The following is a 19,354-nucleotide window of genomic DNA, read 5'->3' on the forward strand; positions in this document are numbered from 1 at the left end:
GGCCAGATTTACAACAGACTGTCCATGGCTTTGATGCAAGGCTCTGGGTCCTGGATCAAACTAGAAACTGGGGCACAACTTTAAGTGGTTCATTCTGTGTTCACAGCTTCATGGCCAGCTCTTGACCACCACAACGGAGCAGCTTTGTCCTCCAGCAGCATTTTCATGGCCTTATGAAGATGTTTGGCTGTAACGAATTAGGAAATGAGTGCTGTCTGCTGGAACAGCTTACATGCTTTCAGTTACGCTGTTTTCTGCTTGGGGATGCCACTGAAATGCTGGAGACCTTGTCCAAAACAAGAGTTACTTCTCTCTCAGTGGTTCAGTGTTGTGATGTAACCTTCAGGAGGGAGGTTTAAATGCTATGGAAATCTTTGAGATGTTCGTATTTCAGTTAGTATTTTTCACTTTTTGAAGATCCATCTCCAGTTCACAACAGAAGTTTTAATGCCAGTATAGCCATGGCAGCAGAGCAATGGAACCTCATTTAGGAACCTGCCGTGTAGGGGGAAGGCTTTGTCTTGTGTGGTTGACAACACTGGGAAGTGGAAGAAGCACCTGCAAAGTTAGTGCTGTCTCTCTTCAATCTGCAGGGCTCACAAGTTGATAATTTTCACACCCCTTCAGTCACCCTAAAAATAATGTTAAAGTGATACCTGTACTACTCTCCTGTTATTTTTACTCCTTTGCATTACTTTTCAGCAGGGGATCTTGATGTACTTTATAAAAGAGGGCAAGTATTATCATCCTGTTTTACACTTATTTAGGAGTGTCTTTTGGAAAGAGCAGAACAGGCAAAGGTGACAATTACATTTGAATGATCTGTGGGTCCCTTGATTTAAAGTAAGTAGATCTGTTCCTGCCACTTTGAAGTGAGCCATCTGCAGTCAGTCATCTGCAGTGAGCAAATCGTATAGGCAGACCACTTACTGTACTGTATTAATTAGTTACTCTATTGAAGTATCCATTCTAAAATACCAACTTCTGTTGACAAATGTAACTCTGGTGACAGACTGTGCTCTTTGTTACAGCTGTCAAGCCTCCCACCCCACCTTCTGTCCAGCCAGGAGAGGACCAGAAAGCAAACAACATAGTCACCATCACAGGTATCTCCTTGTGCCTGTTCATCATCTTTGCCACTGTTCTCATCACCCTGTGGAGAAAGCTCTGCAGAGCTCAGAAGTGCAGCACGGCCGTGCATCGGAACTCCGTCCATTCCCCTGGCTTCCGAAAAAACTCTGACGAGGAGAACATCTGCCAGGGCAACAAGCAGCGGGACAGCTTCACCGAAGTAGGGGATGCCCCTGTTCACATTCCTCTGACCTACAGGCGGAGCCTTCAGTTTGCCCAAGAAGACGATGCCTCTGGAAGCGAGAACTTTCAGCCAAACGCCCAAAAAATAATCCCTCCGATATTCAGCTACCGCCTCGCACAGCAGCAGCTGAAAGAGATGAAGAAGAAGGGCCTGACTGAGACCACCAAGGTGTACCACGTCTCTCAGAACCCCCTCACGGACACGGTTGTTGGTGCCACCACGATGCTTCCCCTGAGTGCAGAAACCCAAGAGGAGGGAGTGGCCAACAAATTCAGGATCAAATCTCCGTTTCTGGACCAGCCGGCCGGTCAGCCCAAATTCCTAGGAGAAGGCTGTAACCCGAGGCTGGATTTTCCGTTCTCCCAGGCCGGTGCTGCATTGAGCCCCACGCAGACCTTGACAAGAAGAGCTCATTTCAAACACCCGGATAACAGAGGTGAGTTGTCCGAGAGGGGCTGCCACAGAAACCCTCAGTTTAGAAGAACAGCCAGCTTTCATGAAACAAAGAAGGCCAGGCCTTTCAGAGAGAGAAGCATGTCCACCCTCACCCCCCGGCAGACTCCTCTGTATACCTCCAGGAGCAGGATGTGGGACCAGTGCTTGGAAGACAGGACGCGGCCAAAACCGAGGAACCCAAACCCAACCCCTGAAAAGCTGGATCAACCCCACGGCGCCGCGCCGATGTGTGAACATGGCACAAAAGGCCACCACAGGCCATGTCCGCCTGTGAAGAAGCTGGATCTGATCGCCGATCGCCAACATGCCAGTCAGGACAGGGCCCCTGAAAAGCCTGAGCCCAGCAGGAGTAAGCGGGGCTCTTCACCTAACCCCAAAGGTGCCTGGCGGAAGGAAACGAGCTCTGCTGGCAAAGAGAGTTACCAGAGAGGCCTCGCTGTAAGCCCTGCCCAGTACAGAAAGGACAAGTGCCAGAGCTTCCCGGTGGACCCTGAATTTGCCTTCTACGATAATACCACCTTTGGCTTAACGGAGGCGGAGCAGCAAATGATCGATCTCCCTGGGTATTTTGGCTCAAACGAAGAGGATGAAAGGAGTACTTTAAGTATTGAGAAGCTTGTGATCTGAGGGACTCAGTGCAACCGCATAGGAGGGGCGTGTGCGGGAGCGGGTCTGCAACATCTGCTGGATTCTGCTGAGAGGAGCAGTGGGAATTATGTTCTTCCTCTTGGAGAAGGAGGGAAATCCCAAAGTCTGACTTGTGGGAACGCATTCCTATATAATGACTAGAAAGTGCTTTCATATAATTATTTTTTGCATGTGTGTGTCTAAAAATACACACATGATACCCTGGGAAAGCTCGTGTCAGTGAAGGCGTGACACAGGAGCGATCCACTGGGTTTTGTTGCATAAAGCAGTCACCTTCCATGCTTCAGACATCATGAACCCCATTGATCTAGACATTTTCGTCTCATGAAAACCTTCTACTAGTAGATGATGATGTCCTAAGAGATCCGTTTTCCAAACATCTGTCCTAATTAGTGAATCATTTCCCATTTAGGAAGCACAAACCCCAAGCTGCGAGCGATTTCCATCATTTTTTGTGGTCATTATTGAGCTGTGTTGATTGGTTGTAATTGCTGAAATATGTCATGTGTTGGTGCTTCTCTTTGCTGGTTGGGTGAAAGTGCAAGCAGTGCATACTGCACATTTGGAGAGAAAATGGAGGGGGTATTTTTCATCATTCGGCGCTTTGATGTTCTCTTTCTGCCAGTATTTATAGCAAAAAAATACAGTGATGTGCAGATATTTGCAGGAGATAGTAAAAAAGAGCATGCTGATGGGAGGGGCAAAGAAAAGTATTAAGTTGTAGCCCTCAGAAACCTTAGTGGAGTGCTTGGATAGCCATAGTGGGCAGTGGGAGCCGTCTGACCACCCGCCCATTCTGTGACCATCATTGCCTTTATTGAGCGGTTTATTTTCTGTGTCGATTAAATGACAGTAATACTACTGCAGCAAGTTCAAAATAAATTATGGACAAACCCTGCAAAGAACACATTTATTTGGTAAATACCTGGTTTGCAAATCAAAAGGAAAAAGGCTTGTCAACATCTGTCGATTCCCAGAGAACCTGGAGGTGAAATGCAAAAGTTACATTGGTGTTTTCTTTTTCATGCTTTAAAATCAGGAATTATAAATTGTGATTACACAGTGTTGCAGGAATTCAGAGCTGGGTCGAAACCCTGACTGACAGCAGAGACAGAGCTCGGGCCAGCGAGAATGACTCAGGGTGTTTGCTTGGCGTTCGTTGGAGCAGCCGCCTCTTCAGAGTCTGCAGGGACAAGGGGAGCACTGCTGGGCGTAAGCAAGGAAAGAAAAGATGCTGGCAGCAGAGGATGGGATGAGAGAAGGTGGGTTCAGGCAGAGAACTGTCAGTCTTCAAACACCCCCATAAGCAGCCTGATCTGTATGGCAGGGCTCGCTGTGCTGGGAGGAGGCAGGATGTCAGCATTTGGCCGCCGGAGTTGGGCTCTACAGCCGATGGAACATTTTGCAGCTGCTGCTGGAGCTCGGGGCCTGAGTGTCAGCGTGCTGAGTGCAGCCTCTTCCCAGAGCTGCTCCAGCACGGCGACGTGTTCCCATCAGCTGTCAGCTCAGTGTGCTGCTTACAGCAGCTCAGAACATGTCCGCACTTGAGGACCAATCCAAAGCTAATCAAACGTAACTGGTCTTTAAATTGACTTAAATGAGCTGGAAACCAGATCTCTAGAGCAATTACCTCTTAGCTCACTTACCACCCCTGTGCTAAGGTAAACTTGGCTGTGCGAAGCGCATTTGCCCTGAAGCAGTGATCCATCAGCTTCAGAGCTACAGTGCTGCGAGACATATTTACAGTCTCGTGAGGCAGGAGACCCTGGAGAAATGGATGATCAAATGTACTGCATAAAGACATTCAGGAAGCCTTAATAAAACCTTCAGTGGGAGGTATTTGAGCTTGACAGTAGTCCTCAGATCAAACTAGTACTTGTCTAGTGTCACTTTATGGTATTTATTAAGATTAAAAGGGTTCTGAAACACTCAGTAGGGTTTGCTTTAGGTGCTGTGGGGTCCTGCCCAAAGCCTTGTGACTCTTGTGTCTCCAAGGGGCTCGCAGCACAAGAAAGAGGCAGCTCTGCTCTAAGCCAGTTGCTGCTTTCATAGAATCACAGAATGGCTTGGGTTAGAAGGGAACTCAAGGATCAGTAAGTTCCAACAGGCCTGCCACAGGCAGGGCTGCCAGCCACTAGACCAAGTAGCAGATCAGTTTGCCCAGGGCCCCAACCAACTTGGCCTTAAGGCTTTCTGCAGCCTCTTCTCAACGTCAGGCTCCCTCCGGTGACTGCAGTGCATGAGGTGGACATCACAAACCTAAAGCACCAGTGAATGAATCAGACTCCCTTCCATCCCAAGCTGACAGATCTTGACCCCATTTTCTGTCTGAGAAAAGCAGCAAAATACCGGTGCAGACTGAAGGCAGTCCAACTGTAATGGCTTTGGATAATGGACTCCTGAGGCTTTATGGCTATTGGAGGGTTGGACTGGGTAACAGCTGTCAGAGTAAGCCCTGTTGACGGCTTCTGCTTGGTGGTTTGGCATCAGATGGGTTATTGGCTGCTCAGCAATCTGTCAAACCACTAATGCTGGCCCTTTGGTAGCGTTGCTGATTTCCAGCATGCAGAGTTGAGTTTCACCAGCTGAGTCTTTACTCTGCTTCCCTAGACCTGAAGAATGAAGGCTGAGCATCATATGCCTGCTAGAAGGCCTTAACAAAACCTGAAGTTGTTCACATTTCTCTGTGTCTTCTGCCTAAACAAAAATTGTCCTTCCTGCTCTTGGTACCATATCACTTGCTGCCTCATTATATGACATGCAAAGGGATTTCTTATGTTCTCAACATACAGTTAAGGCTTTACACTGATTTTACCATTGTAAAATGCAGAAGGGATCAGTTGAGGAGTTGGAATAGATGATCTTTAAGGATCAAACCATTCTATGATTCCATGATTCCCTAAAATGATATACTGACTGCTGGTTGTTAGCAGGTCCTTCTTCACAAGGGCAAGCTCACTGCAGACATACAGGTGCAGGTTTTTCCACGTGGACCCACACCAGTTCTTGGGAAGAGGACAGTGATGTGGTGTCATCAAGGCATGGACTTCAGGAGAACGTCTCCCTGCAGCACCAGCCCACTGCACATAGGCATTCACTTCTGCAATCATTGGGGTGTCTAGAACAAGTGAGAACAGGATTTACCTCCTGAAAAAGCAGGGGAATCAAACCAAATGATACACTGACTATTCATACGTCTCTGCATTGTCTCCAGGACAGCCTGAGACATAAAAATTAGATTTACTTTGCAGACCCCTCTGAACTACCCAGGACAGGAGGTATCTAAGTGCCAGAGATAACAAAATAATGAAATTCCTGCATTATGTGCTTTCTCATCCAAACTTCTGTTCAATTTCCTACTGTTTAAAAACAGATACAAAGTGTTAAGTGCTACTCAGATGGTTTTATTTCACACTTATGGCTATATAATACAAATTATAACATGTATTGTTCTAAAAGCAAATAAATGAAAAATAACCTGTTTAAAAAAATTGTAGTTCAGAAAAAAACCAAAAAGGCTCATCCTACAACACAGTAGTTAAATGATTTGCATCAACGTGACAATACTGTTCATTTTGACTTGTTGTTCTCAACAACTTGTGGAAAATAAATTTTCAGTATTCTGTTTCAGTCATTTATGCTCTTTTATTTCAGTCAGATGAGATAATGAATGCACTGTGCCTTATGTTTCAATCCCTTTCTGCATTCTAATTCCCCTTTGCTAAAGAAAAAGTCTTACAATAGGTTTAGTGAGGCAGTGGCACAGGTTGCCCAGAGAGGTGGTGGATGCCCCATCCCTGGAGACACCCAAGGTGAAGCTGGACGGAGCTCTGAGCACCTGATGGAGCTGTAGGTGTCCCTGTTCATTGCAGGGGAGTTGGCCCAGATGGCCATTGGGGGTCCCTTCCAACTCTAACAGTTCTATGATTCAGTAATTCTAAAGTGGTCTGGTAAATTGCATGAGACCATAGAGATGGATTATGATTGCGTTTTATGAACTCCCAAGGGTATCTGTTCTAATCTTAAATTTAGTAAAATCTGCCTCATTTAAATCTAGACTTAACTATAGTTGCCAGCATTGTCTATGATTGCATTAGCATGCCCCATATGCTGTAGAAGTGTCTCTGCAGAGCAAAGCTGGGGGCAGTGAAATGCAGCATCAACGCTGCCCATGCTGTGGGGGCTTACTTTGAAGTAGTCTTACTTGAAAGTAGTCAGGTTGCTGATCAGCTGTTGGAGCACATCCATCTGCTGGCTTGGTTTCACATTCTAGGTGTGTTCTGAAACTGAAGTGTAGCAATTGGTGACCATAGAGAGTTGCTTAAAAACATGCTGCTAATCCAAATCCAAGCTCTAATGAGGGCACACCCGATGAAGTCCAATTCCTTATCACTTCATTATTTCTGTTACCATGTTCTCAGGCACTGACCATCACAAGATGAGAAAGACTTACCCTTGAGGAGTACAGCTAGCTAAAAGAACGTGCTTGATCATTCAGGATCCAGAGAGCTTTTCAGAACACTCTGCAGTGAGGTCCCAAAAACTGCTGAAAAAGGAAGCTGTGTTCTTCTCTACATTTTTCATTTGATTGTTGGCTGGCTGTGCTCAAACAACTCAACTCAGCTAGTAGAAACAGCTGCAACTACAGTTACTGCAGTGCCGTTTTGACAGTTGGCAGCAGCAGCAAGTTGGCTATTACTGTACAAAACTCATCCCATACTTTTTCACTTTTCAAAGCAGCAGATTTCAGCTGCCCTGACCATCCTCACCATCTCCGCTCTCGCCGTCAACAAAGAACGGAGACCTGATTTTCATGGCCGAGAATTTGAGCGAGTACCACATCCCGTGCCACGTAGCCCAAACAATGCCGTCGTCATGGGATCCGCTGTACCTCCCTGTTGTGTAGAAATGTCCATTGAGATTTACAGCGTGGCACCTTGGAACAATAATGTAGGGGAGGGAAAAAGGAGATCGTGTTGAGCCTGGGAAGACGTTGCGTTGTTATAACAAGGTACAACTTTCACACAACAGACGTTTGGAAATACCATGGGTGGGATTCATTGACAGGTTCAGACACTGGACACACCTGTGATAAACTAGATGTCTGATATCCTACTGCTACCTATGGAGAACTGGTTAATGCAGTCAGTGGAGCCAAGAGAAGTATGCGGGTCATCCTAAAGTAAACAACAACTCTGGTCAGATAACACAACCTGCTGGCTGCTTTGAATGTACTGACCAGGGACGTGATTCATTTCCCTGAACGCAGAGAGGTCTGTGGTATGCTTCAGCTCAAGTGTGGGTAACTATGTATTAACACCTAAAAATGCAGATGTCTTTGAATCTAGGTATTGATGCACACTTTTGTAGCCCCACTGACTTCAAATTGTATGCAATGGGGGCTTAGACTAAACAAAGAAGAGGTTTGTCCTGTGCCAAAGTGTAGGAAAACTCCCGATGGTGGGATGTCTATGCTCCTGAGGCTGGTGAACTCTATCTGCTTTTTGTGGGCATACCCAAATGGAAAACATATCACCAGGAAAAGTAAGGAGCAGCATGTCCCCCTTTACAAGTGCCATAAAAATACTTTTGCATTCTTCCTCTTGCAGTGTCTATGACTATTTTCTTTCTTAGGATATAACCCAAAGCACTTCCAAGGAATTTTCAGTCAGGCTCTTCTTCCAAGTCATTCCCCCTGTACTTTTATTCTGGCCTATTTTCTTAAAATGAATGCAACTGACCTGCTTGGCTTCATAACAAAAGTAGCAGATTGTTTTCCTGTTGGTATGAACATGTCAGATTTAGCTGTGAGAGGTGGCGTGTGCCAACAGCAACCTCCATCTGCTGCAAGGCAGGCAGGTACTCTTGGCAGAACTGCCACCCACACCCTGTTCGTACTCCCAAAGGCTGAGTAGAATCAACTGTTTTCCATACCTGTTAAACCACCAACCACCACTGCTTTCCAATGCACAGTTGCCTGCCAGGAATCGATCGTGATCCTCGTCAGATGTGGTGAACTGCATTCCTCTGTGAGAGGCTGACCACTGATCTTCAAAACTGCTTCCACCAGACAGAGCGTCACCAGCATTACCAGAGTAGGTGCCAAACCACAACCTGTAGTTGTCCTGCAACGGGATGTGAAATGTGTCTTTGATATCAGCTCTTATTTTTGAGATATCAAATTTTCTCCATTGTATCCCCTGTCAAATAAGTGGCTGTTGAAGCCACAGGTGACTTTTGGCTTTATGATTTACAGAATATCAGAATGGTTGAGGTAGAAAGAGGCATCTGGAGACCATCTGGTCCCTGCTCAAGCACGCTCCCTATGGCATGTTATGTGTGTCCACACAGCTTCCGAATATCTTTAGGTAAGGAGACCCCACATACATTCTGGGCAACTTGTACCAGTGCTCTGTCAGCCATGCAGTAAGAAGTTTTTCCTTGTGTACTGATGGAGCTTCCCATGTTTCAGTTTCTGTCCACTGCCTCTCGTTCTATCGCTAGGAACAACTGACAAGAGTTCACCCCATCCTCCTGGCACCCTCCTTCCAGGTATTTATACATATGGATTAGTTCCCTCCCGAGCCCTCTCTCCTCTAAGCTGAGCAGGCCCAGCTCCCCCAGCCTTGCCTCATATGAGCAGTGTTCCAGTCTCTTCATCATTTTAGTAGCCCTTCTATTATACTAGCATTGACACAAAGGGCTTCAGGTTTTATTGATTGCCATGAATCATTTGACACACTATGCAACAAGCTGGAAAGCTCTGCCTGGCTCATTGGTCACAACACCTGTTGCAGGAAACTGTGCCAAGCAGATGTTTTCATAAACTGGTCATGGTTCAACTACAACAAGTCCTGTAGCATTTTCTCTCCTCTAAGACCTACAAGTCATCTGATTTTTAGTTTAACAGACCTGTCCTCTTAAGAATTCTTGATAGAACTGTCTGTGTGCAGCTAACATTTCTGAGAAACATTTGATATGAGGTGGATGATTACTTCTGTGATGTGGAATTTTCCTCATATCACATTCCAATTCTATTTATGGGGAAAAAAAAAGGAGAATGGTTATTTTCAAAACTTTTCATAAGTAAGCTCTAATTGCAAATGAAACGCAGTGCATGCATTTCTGGAGCAGTGATGGAGGTGGGACTAGAACTGGTCCACGCAGGGTATGTGGGGTACTTACACATGGGGTTCAGAGGTGCAGCCCCTGCACTCAGTAGTTTGCTGTCTACAGATAGAATGCAAACATGGAAGTACATGAAAGATCTGCTTGTCTCTTTCTCTGCCTGTGGCACTTAGTAGAGGATTGATGCTGAAGGCTGACGCTGTGTGGATAAAACAAGAAGTCATTGCTCTCCCCATTTCTTACCTGTTCACTGGTGAGCTGGAAGTTTTCATACACTGCGTAACGTCGTTCCCCATGCCAGTCCATCAGGTCAATCTTTAATGAGCTCTCTCCTAAGCACAAAGTGGGCTCCTGTTAGAGGAACTATCTCAGGTGAATTGGAAAAATCAGCAGAGGGAGAATACTTGCACCTCTAGCAAGCAGGTCATAGATGTGGTCGTTGCCCAGCCAGTATTCATCATTCTTGCCCTGGAACTTCCCAAATCCCAGTTTGTAATCATTCCACTTCCTGCAGTAGATACAAATATGAATTTCAGCATATGGGGGCAACAAGTGTCACTTGGTGATACTTGCAGTCTCATAGATATAACAGTCTTGGATGAATAAAGTGATATAGTGAAGAATCTGAAAATGAGCAAAAGCTGCATACAAAAGCTTCTGGATGAAGCTGGAAGGAAGATATCTGGATCTGCTTTGTGTTCCTGTTCCACTTAAACCTATTTTTAATTCACTGACCACTCTCACTTCTGTTTCTTTGCGAAGTCACTGCTTGTGGCAACTTGTCCTTTAAGGATACATACTTATTTTTCCCCAGAATCCTGTAGCTTTGTTGTTCTTAAGATAAATCTTATGTTATTACATTCTTCTAATCATTTCAGTAACTTAAAACCTCCTGTTATTTCTGTGCTGTCTTTGATATTCACATATACTTCCTGTGTACTGATATTTCTAATTTAATTAACCCTGCCTTTATTCCCTCTCTCAGGTTGTTTGTGGGGATTTCAAATCTGCCTGACCTACTTACTTGTCAGTGCTACTCCTCAAAATGTTTTTCACTCTGCTAAAAGTTGAATCACTATGGCTAGATAGCTACCCTCCTCTGGGTAGGCTAGCTTAGAGCCAGTTGATGTAGCTTTACAATGGGTTGCACTTGATTTAAGAGACATTAGACATGCCCTAAAACTCTGTGAGCTATAATTAATCTTCATGGGGACATTTTTTTCCAGGTAAAAAGCTTTTTCCATAAGGGTCATCAAACACAGGAACAGGGTAAGGGGCATTTGGATAGTCCTGCTCCTAATGCACTTTGACTCTTGGTTAGCCCTGAGGTGGCCAGGCAGCTGGATGATCTTTATAGGCCCCTTCCAACTGAACTGCTTCATACAAACATGCATGCACATACACTCTCAAATGCAGACGACCATGGAACAGGTATTATAAATCCATCTTCAAAGTGGCCTCCTGTTACCAATATATACCCACACATTGCCCTAATGCAAAGAGTTACCATCATTATTATCTTGCATATCCTGCTTCCCAATCCTTGGGTCCTGCCACCCGTTGGGCGCTGGGGGTCTCACTGAAGGTTCTGTTGGTGGCACCTCAAGGCACCTACCTGTTGAAATTCTCTCTGCCGTTACTCCGCCGCTGAATTACAGTCCACCCACCACCATCAGACATGTCACAGTACACCAGGAAAGGCTCTTGGTCTGCCCTGGGCCTGACTCGATAGTAGCCACTTCTGGTCTTCTTCCTGTTATACACTGCAGAACAATCTGGGCAGAATGGAATCAGTTTGTTACATGAGGGAACGCAAGGGGGTGCGTGCAGCTGAGAGAGGGGATCACTGAGAGAAATAGGACATGGAACCTTGGCTGGCTCTGCAAGGCCTGCAGAGACAAAGCAGACAGGTCAGAAAGGTGTTAGCAATGCTGACTTTCCGAGCAGGGCTTTGGAGCCTTGGGAGTCATTCCCAAATATGCAGTGAGAAGGGGACAGGTGCAGCTCAGGTGGGGCTACAGCACATGGAATGTGGGAGCAGGGCTGGCTCTGTCAGCAGGTACCGTGCAGAGACCAGGGAATGGCGTGGGCAGCTGGCTGGGCCCAGCTGTTGTGCATACTTCAGACTCCCAGAACAATACAGATCTAGCATCACTGCAAGTGGTATTAAATTTCCACGTGGAAACTTAACCTCAGCTGTACTTTGAACTGGATAAAGGCCTAAAATTTCTAAAGCTAGAGGTGAGTTTGTGTGACCGCCTCCAGCAGGGATTCATACTTTTAGAGTAAAGCCCATCAGGGATGAAATCACGGCCACAGTCCATGATTCAAGTTATGACAGCATTATCAAAGTGACAGCAAGAGGCAGAGCATGCCTGTGCATTACCATGCAACAGAACAGGAATGCTGGTTTCTTTCAGACAGGTTGCAGTGCCTGCATCCCATCTTCTCCTGCAGCACATGTCTAAAGCAGGTCTGATGGAAAAGAGCTGCACCATGCTTTTTCCTTTGCACCAGAGTCTGTGGGTGAAAACCTAGCTGCAGATAGCTGGGTGGTAGCTGGGTGCTGGCTGCCTAAAGCTGGGCCAGGTGAATCCTGCCCCAGGGAAGCCTCCTGGCACCAAGGTCACAGCTTGCCCTTCTCCTTCCACGTACCTGACTGCGTGTTAAAACACATTCCACTTGAACATTTTTTAGCAGGAATAAAATGTGATACAAGGGACACTGCAGGAAGAACTAAACTTTTTTGCAAGCTGACATTTCCACACAGACTAATGCAAAATGTACCTTGGTCATAGACTATCAAATTTCCACTGGTTGTGGGTAAAGGAGTCTCAAGCTGTATGCTCCCATTGCCTGAGAAGAGCCCACTTTTTGTCCTATGATAACTGTTCTCCAGGATGTCCTTCAGCTGCAGTTCATATAAGTAAAGCAGATCTTGAAGATGTTTTAACCTTTGCCTCAATTTACTGTTGTCTAGGAAACAAATATCATTTTCCTGTGGGGGGGAAAAAATAAATGAAAAGAAAGAACAAGAAACACACTTCAATCAGTGATAGGAACAGAGGGGCAGAGAGGGAATGAGTGCGTGTCTCCTCTTGACCTTAGCACATTGCTCTGCCTCTATGGATCAAGATGATTCTATGATAGCAGTCCCTCTCTAAGAAGTGTGAGTCCTGCAGCATGGGCTGTTGAGTTGAACCCAATGAAAAGTGATTTCTTGCAATGGTCTTTCCACTATCTGAGCATTGCAGAATATCATCAGATATGTGGAAAATTACTTTGGACAAAAGTCATTCAGCTCATTTAAGGAAATCAAAGGGAATTTTGCAGACTATGAAACTGCTCAGGGTAATAAGAGCAGAAAATCCTTGCTCTTGCACTGCAGCCAGACTAAACCAGTGAGGTACAAAAACATCTTGTAAAACTGGAAGATGAAAGAGCTGAAAAGCAGTGGGCCTACTGGGATAAGTGGAGTAACTTCAGAGCTGCATTAATATAATCAAGACCAGAATCAGCCCGCTGTGGCTGGGACTTTCAGCAGTCTGTGGCTGATGTTACTCCATTAGTTACATCAACAGAACAGAGCAAATTATCTTCCAAGAAAAGGTGTGCATAAGAACCGGCTGCTGGTTTTGCTCTGAGCAAGCTGGTTGGAGCAACACCAGAGCAGGCCCAATTCTAGGCATGAGAGAAACAAGCAGGACAGCAGATTGCCTTGTGTGCCAACACATGGTTGCCCAGCTGCCTGCTTCTTTTCCTCCACTTGTTTGTTTTCCCCTGCAGAGGAGTGTTGCCAGGTTGGAGCCACACAGGAACTTGCTGCAGACAGCTCTGGGCTCACCTCTGCCAAACTCTGTACCTCTTTGGGCTGGCCCAAGAGTAATTTGCTCATCAGATGAAAACGGATTGCTTCAGACTATGTCTAGCTCCTCTTTCCCTGCTTCTTAAATTGCAATGAATAAAAAGAAGACAGTTTTCCCTGAGGAAATGGAATGGAGTATTTCTTTGCTGGCCGTAAAATCTTTTTTTTTTTCCCATCTTTTTTTTCTTTTTTCCCTTGAAAGGGCTTTTTTGTTGTTGCTTGCAATTCTTAGCAATGTCAGTCCAGCCATGTGGAGGGTTGCACAGCCCCTAATGCTGTGAAACTCTTGTTATCAGCAGCAGGAGTAACCTTCACTTAGTCGTAAGCTCCTGCAGTCCCACGTTGTCTGCAGGGGACACCCATCCCTATGTGACTGGAAATGATAACCACTGGCATATCACAGAGAGGCTGTACAGACACTGGTTGAGGCATACGCACCGAAAACCTGGGTGCAGATGAGCCAAAGTTGACCAGAAGGAGCAGCAGCCACCAGGACATCAACACACTCATCTCTTATCACCTGAAAAGAAGCATTGACAGACTGCACTGTTTCTCTCTCAGCTTACCCCTTCACCCCTACATCACAATCACATTTAACTCCCCAGTAAATGCTGCAGGAATGGATATGTTTTCACAGAGAGTGGTGAGCACTGGCACAGGCTGCCCAGGCAAAGTGGAGTCACTGTCCTTGAAGGTGTTCAGGAACCGTGTAGATGTGGCACTGAGGGACAGGATCAGTGGGCATGATGGGATGGGTTGGTGGTTGGACTAGGTGGTCTTAGTGGTCTTTTTCAACCTTAACAATTCTGTAATTCTATTCTATTTGTTAAGGAGGTAACTTGAAGCCACAGACAGGAAAGAATGGGAGAAAAGGTGCATGCAAGGGAGAAGCTGAAACATCAGTGCAGTGTGCTGACATGGAGGCCGAGGGTTTGATCCAAGCTTCTGCTGCACTGGAGGAACAAACCCCCCATGTGATGCTCCAGCAGCTCTGCCCCCTCTCTCTGGTGCTCACACACATGGGAAGTTACTCAGCATCTCACCAGAGTGCTCCTTGTCAGAATAGATTATCAAAACTAAATAGTCCCCATGCAGTCCTTTCTCCCCACAGATAACAGGAATTTTGCCTCCTGGTTCAGTGAGCATATGGATTTTCCCTTCTGAGCTCCACAGAGCTGTCTATTAGTAGGGGAGCTGCAGAGTGAGCACAGATAAGGCACAGGATGGTTTTCAGTGGAGTTTTCAGTTTTTCAGTGGGGAAGTGGGAAAAAAAACCTCTGTTGCTGTTCTTTGCCCCAGCACACAGACAGGGCTTTGGGCTGAGGCTCAGCTATAAAAAAACACATAAACAACCACCACTGGGAACATGCAGCTGAGTGCAAGCAAACAGTACAGATTGTTCATAGTGTGCCTGCGTGGTGCACTTAAAAAACAAAAAACAAAACAATCGTAAAAGAATAAAACAAAATCTGAGAAATGGGATAAAGCAACTCCCCCTCTTCATATCTGGAAGTGCTGCAAAAAAGTTGGCTCCCCAGATCTGCACTCCCAAGACTTGCTTTGCTTCAGCTGCAACTCTAGCAGCATCGCTGCAGCAGCTGCATATAGAGCTGGCAAAGCTGCTGTGACAGGGGAGCTGCCTGGAAGCAGGGCCAAGGCAAACCAAGAGAACTGCCCTGTGGAAGTCACTGATAAGAGACATGCAGGTGTGAGCTCTGGCACATGGCATTTTTTCAGATGACAGAGAAAAGAGTTCAGAGTTATAGAATGGTTCCCCCTGAGCCCAGGATTGCTGGTACTTCTCCTTCCCGTTGCCCTGCAGCATGCTGACATTCTGGCACTGAGGTCAGGATCAGGCCCAGTGCAGAGAATGAGGGTGGAAGCAAAAAGGTAACAGGAAGGATGGATTGGAGCAATGACTCCTGAAAAATAGGTAGTGAAGTCTGGAGTGGAAAAAAAAGTGATTTTGGCTATGCCTTTATCAACATATATTAAATCCACATACCTGCAACTCGCCTTTCCTTCAGACCTCCTCCTGATACGAATATCTCTCTTGAAAGTCAACTGCAAAATAAAGTGATCATAATCCTGGCTTTCTTTCTAAAGGCTGAGTAGATTTTCCTTTCCAGATGGCCCACATCAAGGGCTCAGGAAAATGCTTCACTGCAACAGGCAGCTGCACACAAAACACGTGCAGTTTTACACTAACCCTGATGTATCTGTTGTTACCCAATACTGCTCTTACCCTGCTGCCTCACATAGAATAAGGAACAGTTATGTGGTGCTCTCCAGATGAGAGTGACTGTGCTGGTTGTGCACCATTACCCACCTTATCTGACCATGGAGCTCAAACAAGACTGACTTGCTGAAGTGTGTATATGAATCACTCAGACTAATGCTCCCCGTGGGAGTTTTATCTCATATTTAATACGGCCAGGCTCATTTCAGTAAGCCCCGCAAGGTGGAACGAATGCAGCTTTTGTGGTTGGGTGTTTCTTTAGCTGTTTGATCTGGTTTATATGTAAAAAGCACAGTGCAGCCGTAACGCCGAAAGAGCTGAAAGTTTGAACCAAGAGGTGAATGCAGGGGTGTTGAGCAAGATTTGATACTCAGCTGAAATCTCAGAGGGTTTACAGTTGTGTAACTCCTCGGAGCTGGATGATGGGATTTGCTAGTTAACACAAACAAGGACATTTGTGGAAGAGAGAAAAAAGCAAACAGATGAGTGCATCCAGTTGCATTATGGCCAAGGAATTACAGATTATTTCAAATATAATAGCAGGAATGCTCCATTTTACAGGGCTGAGGTCAGAGGAGGGGCTGTGGAGCCAAAAGACAAGGTATATAAGTGAGCCCTTCATAAACTTTTCTATTACTCTTCACTAAACAGGACTTTACAGCTCTTACAAAGCACAGCAGTGATGTTTATTTCTTAAAAATTCAATTTGTCTTCTTCATCAGGAACTGCTGACCCATCTCATCACAAAAGGGTTATGTAAGCAGTTGTCATGGTTCTATGTTTTTTGCTTTTGTTTTTGTTTTTGGGTTTCAGTATTCCACATCAAAACATCATGTAGTGTACGGGGCATTAAAGTGTCACTGCCCCAATTCCAAGTACCTATCCCTGTACATTACAGCAGTCACGGGATCTGGCCCTTCCGGGTGGGGGGGGCGCTCTCTTGCTGCCTTGCAGTGGGTGCTGGAGGTGCTTTCCTAGCCGTTCCAAGCTTTTCAGGTTTGAATCGGTCCCGGGAACTCTCTCTCTCTCATCTTGTCTGATTTATTAATCTCAATTGCAATTAAATTGTATCTATTGTGTTATCTTGTATTCCGATATTATAGTAAAATAAGTTTTCCTCCATAGATTGTTGCCGCTGTTCTTTTCCTCCCTTCCTTCCTTCCCATTTTGTGGGACTGGGGTGGGGGGGGGGAGGGCAGAGGCCTGTCGCCCCTGTCACGGACATAGATTGATCTGGTCAAATCCGTGACAGCAGTGCTCTTCTCACCACTTATTCACTACCCTTGTTTTGAGGCAGGCTTTTGAGACTGTTTTGGATGCCCCTGAGCACATGGAGTCTGCCTGCTGTTCCCTGGGGCCGTGTCACTCAGCTCTTCTCTTGCTTTTATCCACGTTGTCCCTTTCTCAGCTTGAGCAAGTCAGACAGTGCTTGAGATGACACACACCAAACTATGCTCTTGCCTACCTGGCCAGCATGCATGTCCTCTCAACCCATGGACGTATCTTGATTCTGGATAGAGAAGCACAATGGATTCCAGCCAGCAGCAGCAGCAGCATTAGAGCAATATGGTCAGCCATGGGTGTTTGCAGCATCCCATGGTGGCCATCAGACCCCACATCTCCAACTCCAGCTGGTCCCTGGTAGAATGGGGCAGTGGGGCTGCAAACCTGGTTGGGGAACAACCCCTGCATGTATGTTAAGTGACTGCCACTTTGTAGGAGTGAGAACTCAAAGTCCAACCCTTCTTCAGGGACCTCCAAATGCCTCTCAGAGCCCAGAGGCCCGGAACGCCCATGTTCTGTTCAGGGCTGCAGTGGTGATAGCCTCGACAGTGTCTGCATGGGGAAAATCCCAGTCAGCTGGAACATGTTCCTTGCATATCTATTTCATGATGAATTTATTTGCCCAGGCTAGAAGAAGAGTCAGGAATACCTGAAGTACTGGAGAGAGGCTGCCACGAGGTTGAGTTCCCATGAGGCAGCTCCAGCAGGGAGACATGTTCCTGCACCGCTTCACTAGCCCTGAGGTGAAACGACCAAGTCATCGTGCAGAACGCGGACAGTGTGAGCAATAAAGCGTCCTCACAGATGTTGAAGTCTCTAGGCAATGGGGCTGTACTTTTTTTTTGGGTCTGAAATACACGTGCTTCACACACGTACTGCAGTGCAAATTCCTGTTTGGTTACTTGGAAGGAGACCAAGTTCTCTCTTCACAAGACACTCAGTGATCTTGTCAGCAAATAATAACCATTTCATTAAATAAAAACTTCCCCACCCTGCTTTCTTCTTCCCTGCTCCCAGCAAAAGTACGTAGGTGCTGAATAACACTCGTAAAAAAACTACTATTCATGCATTAAATGCACAGCCAGCACAGCAAGAATGGAAAGCAGTGGACAAAAGTGAACAGAGGGGCTCTGGGACAGCTCTGGATATTCCTGCAGCTGTGGTTTGCTGGGCTTCCCCAGAGCTGCTCAGCATGAAGACATGAAGATGATACCCAAAGGACACTCACCTCCCCCTAGGCATTAATAGAACATCATTGCTGCTGGAAGACAGAGGTGGCATCCCCAGACTCTCAGGACAAGTTTTTCTCCCAAACAAGTTCCTGGCTGTTTGTTTGTTCTTAAAGCAGTAAGGAAGAAATGAGCCAGCTGCTCCAAGGCTTCAAAGGAGTTACAGACTTGAGGTTTTCACAGCAAGAGTCTGGCTACCTACCCGCTCCCTAGGAAAATTCAGAGCAGTCCAGAGCCAGCTCCAAGCAAAACAGCTCATTTGCACTGAACCCAGGTGCTCTATGCATTTGCCATTATTTCTGTGCCTCTCCACCACTTCCCACCTTCCATGAATATCTTGCTCACTGGAAGAGACAACAAACCAGTGTTCTTTGCAGGCCCTGCAGGTGTGGAGGCAGCAGCAGCCTGCAGGCTCTCAGTGAGCCAGCTGCTATGCATTTTCTGGAGGAATGTGGGCTGCTAGGGTTTTTGGTTTTGTTTTTTAACAAAGTTAATTTATGAGGTTTGAAGCAGTTTTGTTTTGTTTTTTAAATCTAACAATAAAGGACTTCAGTATGATAAATTTAAAACATCCTGATGACGTCAGCCACTGCAGTTTCAATCTATGAAATAACCGAAACCGGGACATACGTATGAAAAGTTTGTGGTTTGTTAGCAAGGGATAACCACAGAAATCTGTGCACAAAGGAATAATGGTGGCAGGCCTTGAAACATGCCAGATCTGAATGTTTTGATAACGTTCAAAGAGCAAAGACATAATTCAGTCTAAGAAGCCTATATGCAGCCTATGAGTATCTAATGGGTTGATACAACAAACATAATTAGTTCCTAAGCCCCTGAGGGCAAGCACAGGTCTGAGCCCATCTCATTTACATCAGGAATAGCTGTACAAAAGCGAATTAGTCACAAGGCCAGAGGGAACATGTGGATAATCTGTGTGATCTCCTACCTACCTCGGGTCAGAGAACTCCCCTGACCTAACTCATTCCCATTGGAACGGAAGCATCTCTTTGAGAAAAAGATATTTTGTTGTTAAATATTCCGTGTTGAACAACAAACCACAGACCTCTGCATGATCTTTCAGTGCTTAATTACTCTCATTGTTTATTGTTATTATTATTATTATTACTATTATTATTGTTATTTGCCCTGAGTCAGAATCTGCCGAGGCCCATCCTCCAGCCTTTTAT

General features: G+C 45.8%; 2 protein-coding genes across 4 annotated transcripts in view; one reads left to right on the forward strand and one right to left on the reverse strand.

Moving 5' to 3' along the window:
• THSD1 (thrombospondin type 1 domain containing 1) overlaps positions 1 to 7,141 on the forward strand; it is a 30,729-nt gene extending 23,588 nt beyond the window's left edge. For 2 of the 3 annotated variants that reach the window (XM_048964989.1, XM_048964998.1), the window contains one exon: positions 1,032 to 7,140. In XM_048964989.1, the coding sequence (XP_048820946.1) occupies positions 1,032 to 2,398 (1,367 nt within the window). In that variant the 3' untranslated portion in view covers positions 2,399 to 7,140. Of the gene's footprint in view, positions 1 to 1,031 lie in introns of all 3 variants that reach the window. The other variant, XM_048965006.1, reaches the window with a different exon arrangement.
• Positions 7,142 to 7,162: 21 nt separating this feature from the next.
• LOC125702111 (fibrinogen-like protein 1) lies at positions 7,163 to 15,552 on the reverse strand. Its single transcript, XM_048965012.1, has 8 exons — positions 15,418 to 15,552; positions 13,851 to 13,932; positions 12,335 to 12,545; positions 11,163 to 11,322; positions 9,958 to 10,055; positions 9,791 to 9,879; positions 8,354 to 8,544; positions 7,163 to 7,355 (listed from the first exon to the last, which is right to left on the reverse strand). The coding sequence occupies exons 2-8, from the start codon at positions 13,920 to 13,922 to the stop codon at positions 7,166 to 7,168; spliced, it is 1,011 nt and encodes a 336-aa protein (XP_048820969.1). The 5' UTR covers positions 13,923 to 13,932; positions 15,418 to 15,552; the 3' UTR covers positions 7,163 to 7,165.
• Positions 15,553 to 19,354: the final 3,802 nt, after the last annotated feature.

This window comes from Lagopus muta, chromosome 1 (genome assembly GCF_023343835.1).
Source record: "Lagopus muta isolate bLagMut1 chromosome 1, bLagMut1 primary, whole genome shotgun sequence".
NCBI lineage: Eukaryota > Metazoa > Chordata > Aves > Galliformes > Phasianidae > Lagopus > Lagopus muta.